At 40.3% G+C, this 5,112-nt stretch overlaps 1 protein-coding gene across 1 annotated transcript; it reads left to right on the top strand.

The window, feature by feature from the left end:
* Nucleotides 1–3,991: 3,991 nt before the first annotated feature.
* On the top strand, nucleotides 3,992–4,732 carry LOC136980132 (uncharacterized). Its single transcript, XM_067276171.1, has 2 exons — nucleotides 3,992–4,593; nucleotides 4,678–4,732. The coding sequence occupies exons 1-2, from the start codon at nucleotides 3,992–3,994 to the stop codon at nucleotides 4,730–4,732; spliced, it is 657 nt and encodes a 218-aa protein (XP_067132272.1).
* Nucleotides 4,733–5,112: the final 380 nt, after the last annotated feature.

Here is a 5,112-nt window from a genome sequence, read left to right as displayed (position 1 = left end):
ACAACATTGATCACATTCCCAAAAACGTCAACCAAACAACTGACCCAAAAAAGAACTGTCATTACGAAATATCGCTGGACCCCATTGATATGTCCACCATCGATAGAAAACATCAAATCATAGCATTCACAGACGGATCGAAGAGCGAACATGGAGTTGGATCAGGAGTACTTATCAGGAACAACGGCAGAACACAATACCAAGCAGCATTTAAGCTTGCTAGTCATTGTACGATAATGCAGGCGGAACTTTGGGCAATTTTTAAAGCTCTCTCCTACATCAAACGCCTTTCGTACATCACGCACAAAAACTTAATATTATTCACCGACAGCAGAGCGGCCCTACACATCCTCAAGGGAGAGAAGACTAGTTCGGCTCTAGCCTCAGAGATTAAGAATCTTATAAATGAGTTAACACAACAACAACAACTAAAGATTTCCTTCAACTGGGTTCAAGGACACACAGGACAGCCTGGTAATGAACTAGCCGACAAATTGGCAAAAAGAGCCACAACAGTAAACTCAAAAATTACATACTCCCGACTTCCCATCAGTAGTGTCAACAAATATGTCAGACAACAAATCACTGCAATCTGGCAAACGGAGTGGAGTAGATCTACTACCGGTAGACATTGCTATCAATACTTGCCATCAATAGAAGACAGAAGAAACAACAAATTCTTTCGCCCAACCTTTCAGCTAACACAACTGATAACTGGACATGGAAACTTTAAGTCTTACCTATTTAGATTCGGAAAGAGAGATAGTGATAGATGTGATACAGATATGGACTGTGAGGACACTGCCTACCATCTATTATATGAATGCACCAAACACCGAGACATCAGGAAACCACTCCAAAGAACTTGCGTCCAGGAGGGGAAGACTTGGCCACCAAATGAAAAAGACTTCATCACAAACATAAAACTTCTAAAAGCATTGGAGAAGTTTCTTCAAGACAGTGGTGTTCTAACCATACAGAACAGTAACACAATAAATACTTGCAACAGTCAAGCGATAGACATTAGTGAAAATGAAAGTGACAGTGACTGGACTACTTCCTCGAGTGAAGAAGACTGAAGAGACCAGGAAAAATTGTCTCGTGCTTCAAAGAGACACGTAACGATGTAAATTTGTAAATATGTTATCGGTTTTTGCAGTTGACATCGCTTATTTATTAATCTCTATGTTGATGTAAACTGTAAGCAACTCATTTGAAGTACACTGTAAATACGTTTTTGACAACATTGTTAATTTTGATAGTTGTAATAAGTATTACATCGATGTCATCTTGTAAACGAATTGAATAATATAATATTGTTATTTTGTTACAGCCATCACTACCTGGCTATGAATCTTTATGCTTTCATTTTATCTTAAATTCGATACAAATTTTGTCATTATTGAAATAACATAAATTGTCATGTTTACACTTTGTAAACGGATTATAGATATATCCGTGTTTATTGTATCATCGAAATATTTAATTTTGTATTGTAATTATTTGCCTTTTTAAACCAATTCTAGGACCATTGTCGGGTAATAATGTAATTCAACCAAGAAACGCACATTTACCTCACACCTGGGGAAATTATGTCCGGTGTACTTCAATTATTGTATACATATAGTGTTAATGTAACTGAAACATTTGTTAATATTGTAAACTAACAATTATTGTCTATATAGCCATAAGTCTGGCGTTGTATATAATGTATGATATCGATTAATTAATTGTTTACTGTTATTTTTACTACGCAGCCAAGTCAGGCTGTATCTTTTATGTAACCATTTTAATGTTATGTATTCCAATGTAAATATGTTTTTATTTTAAATGAATGGCGATGCAGACGCCCATGGGGTTCCGTGGGGCCCCCTGGTTACTCCTTTTCCCACTTTCCTATTTCTCTTTATTTCCTCTTCCCTCTAGCTTCTTATCTTACTTAACTCTTCTTTCAGTTTCTAATAGGGCCTAAGTCCGTCGCTAAATACGGATAGCCCTCTAATCACCTTTTCATCATAGTGTCATAGTGCAAAGAAATTGCCAACGAGTCGACCAAAATACAAGACAAACGTGCCCACAGCCCAACTCGCCATTCGGGATACGAACGTTTAAGTGGCACAAAGCATTGGCAGAGGGTTACGTAAGTGCGGAAGATCGACTGCACTCAGAAAGAGACAAAGAGCCCAAAGAAAAGAATTCTTTGTGTCCAGCCTGTATAGATGTATTAGTATTAGAAGTGTTTGCAGACAATTTAATTCTGGCAAAATAAGCCATTGAAAAGCGTTGTAACTGTGGCCGGATGGCCGAGCGGTCAAGGTTAGCAGCCTGCCGCCCTGGGGGACCCGGGATCGAATCCGGACGGGTCGAAAAATCCCCACGAATTTTTCGGGGGGTGGCCCGTCCGGATATGTCGGTCCCCGTCCCTCACCACCCGGTCGCCCCATTGTGGGCCTGGCCGAACCCATAATGGGCTTGCTATAAGAGGCCCTCTTAGTGCCCAGAGGGCGGAAAGAGTTAAAAAAACAAAAAAAAAAAGAAAAGCGTTGTAACTAATACATAAATTGCTTGGAGAAGTCGGAGGTCAAAGGGCGAAAGTTTTGACCTGTCCAAGGAACATTCCATGCTTCGGAATACGGTCTCCGTCCATCAATGTTAACCAGAGTATATTTCAGTTAAAATTACGATGGAATTCGTATTTAAAGTTAGTATTAAATAATTTTTAATTGAATTTCTATAAATAATCCTTATTCTTTATAAAATATAAAAGAATTAATTACGAAAATAAACCAATGAGCAAATACGCAATCCGTTTCCGGCGCTTCGGTCGCTTTCCAATGTGGCGGCTCGTTTAAAAGTCGTTTCGGATCCTGATTCACAAGCGACGTCTATTCGGAGAAAGAGCATACAAGGCTAAAATCTCCATAAAAACCAGGAAGAAGAAGAATTCACAAGCGACGGCACATTTAAACGCAAATACGCCGGCCAATGTCGTCTTTGAATGTTGGACTAAACCAAACGAAAATAAAATCTTACAGCTAGCTAAATTCTAATTAAAATCTTACTTGGTGTAATGTAGGCGTCCAAAAGTCTTCTTAAAACCACGTTCCGGTAGCAAAGAACACTGACAAAAGGCAAAAAACACAGCGAAAACAAGAGCACAGAGCGCACACGTCCGTTCGGCAAGCGAAAAACGGGCAAAGTGACGCAAAACCGTCTTGCAACAATAGAAACGGCAATTGTTGCCGTTTCTATGGAGATTAGAAAGCGCCTAACGAATTCGAATGCGATTGACGTAATCAATTCTTTTTGAATTTTAAGGCTAAATATCTGCATTTTTTACGTTTCTATCCCCCGAGTGACGACGGATTGGGATCGAGAGACTCCCTACCACCCTACGCCTTCGGTTTCCATTCTCCACAAGGGGTTAGAAGAAAGATTTTCTATAATCGAACGTCTCCACCCCCAAAACTAGAACAAATCATTCCTCTCGTTCGTCCAGTATTCTCCGATTGTAATTTTTACTAAATTTCGTAATATTTCGTTTATCCGACGCCATTTTAAAAGCGGTTACCTGACGTCATCGGACGTTGGTTATATGAAATATGCGTGTTATAGTTTAGTTACGAAGTGATGAAATATACGATGAGCACGAAGATCTTTAAAAGAATTTCGAATGTTTACAGATGACTCTCCCAACGCTCAAGCAGCTGCCATTTTAAACCTAAAAGATTCGAATACGACCATCGAACGATGCGCCGAGATGTCTTCTGGGGCCGATTCTCCAAGTAATATTAAATAAATTCTTACGTCTAGGGGGGTCAATATGGACTAAGACTTACCTGAAAAATCTTTAATCTTCTCTGCAAAAGTCTTCAAACAGCAAAAAAGCAACGCAATCCAAGAGCACAACGAAAGCACGTCCGACCACAACAAGAAACACAATCGAACTGCGAATCGTCATGCGTGACGAATTTCGAACAAACGTTAAAAGATGTTCGAATTACGTTATCGAAGGCTTTTGTTTGCGTTCTTAGCAGTTTTGCGATTTTTGAAGAGTGAAATGAGTGGAAAGAAGAAGAGTTTCTTGCGTAGGATCTTCGGAGGAAGACGCGCGAGCAACAAGATAGGTGTAGAGAGAGAGGAGCAGAGAGATGAAGAGATGGGACAGGGTCCCACAGAGAATCCGGAAGTCAGTGGAATTCCGCTCGAAATACTGGTTCTTCCTCGACGTTTGGAGGATCCAGAATCTGGTGCATTTCAGCCCGATCCGGAGTTTCTTTCGGAGTGTTCGGAGCAAGCCCGACGTATCGAATGGGTCGATCCGAAGCTCTGTTGGAGTCGGTCTAAGATATTCCGACTGAGATTAGCTCATATGAGCGACGAGGAGATCGAGGCCGAAATGTGGACCGAAGACATCGAGTTCGATCAAAATGAACGTCACTCGGACCGTTTTATGAGAGGGGCGCTTTCAAAATTGGTGAAAGTAATAAGGAATGTGCGGGAATTCTCTTGTCCCTGCTTTGGTGGCCGTAAGAAGATAAAAATTCATCCACTTATGGACAATGAGTTACGTCTTCGCAATCGTCTTTTCGGGTAAGTGTCATTTGCATACATTGATTGTGCTTTAAATTCAATTTTTGTTTTTCACAATGAATAATTTTTAATTTTATTCTATAGCCCTCCCACCACAAACATCGAAAGTATAGAACTGGAGGAGTTGGAGTCGAACTGAGACCTTGGCCAGCGTGGTCCAATGTTCCAGTTCGTCAGTTGTGATGAAATGAGTGCGATTTACCGACTTGTGACCCTATTTACCGGACTTGACTCTGTAACTCGGATTTGACGTCTTTACCCGAATTTGACAGTTTTCCTCGGATATGACCTCAACACCCGGATGTGACTTCAAACCTCGGATGTGACAGAAGGATGATTCTCGAATGGACTTTCGTATAAGCGGGAATCATTTCCTTCGGACTTTTGTGAATTAATCGTATTCTTTATTGTGTTTGTGATTTAATCGTTGGCCGAGTTTCGAACTCTTCAGAGAACAGACTGAAATTTACATGCAGCTTTATGACTTATTCTTAATTTAATCCTGTTTTGTGCCTATAT

The sequence above is a fragment of the Centruroides vittatus genome, unplaced genomic scaffold (genome assembly GCF_030686945.1).
Source record: "Centruroides vittatus isolate TY-2023 unplaced genomic scaffold, ASM3068694v2 contig_680, whole genome shotgun sequence".
Lineage (NCBI taxonomy): Eukaryota > Metazoa > Arthropoda > Arachnida > Scorpiones > Buthidae > Centruroides > Centruroides vittatus.
Note: the sequence above shows the minus strand (reverse complement) of the source record. Positions and strands in the feature narration are given on the sequence as shown.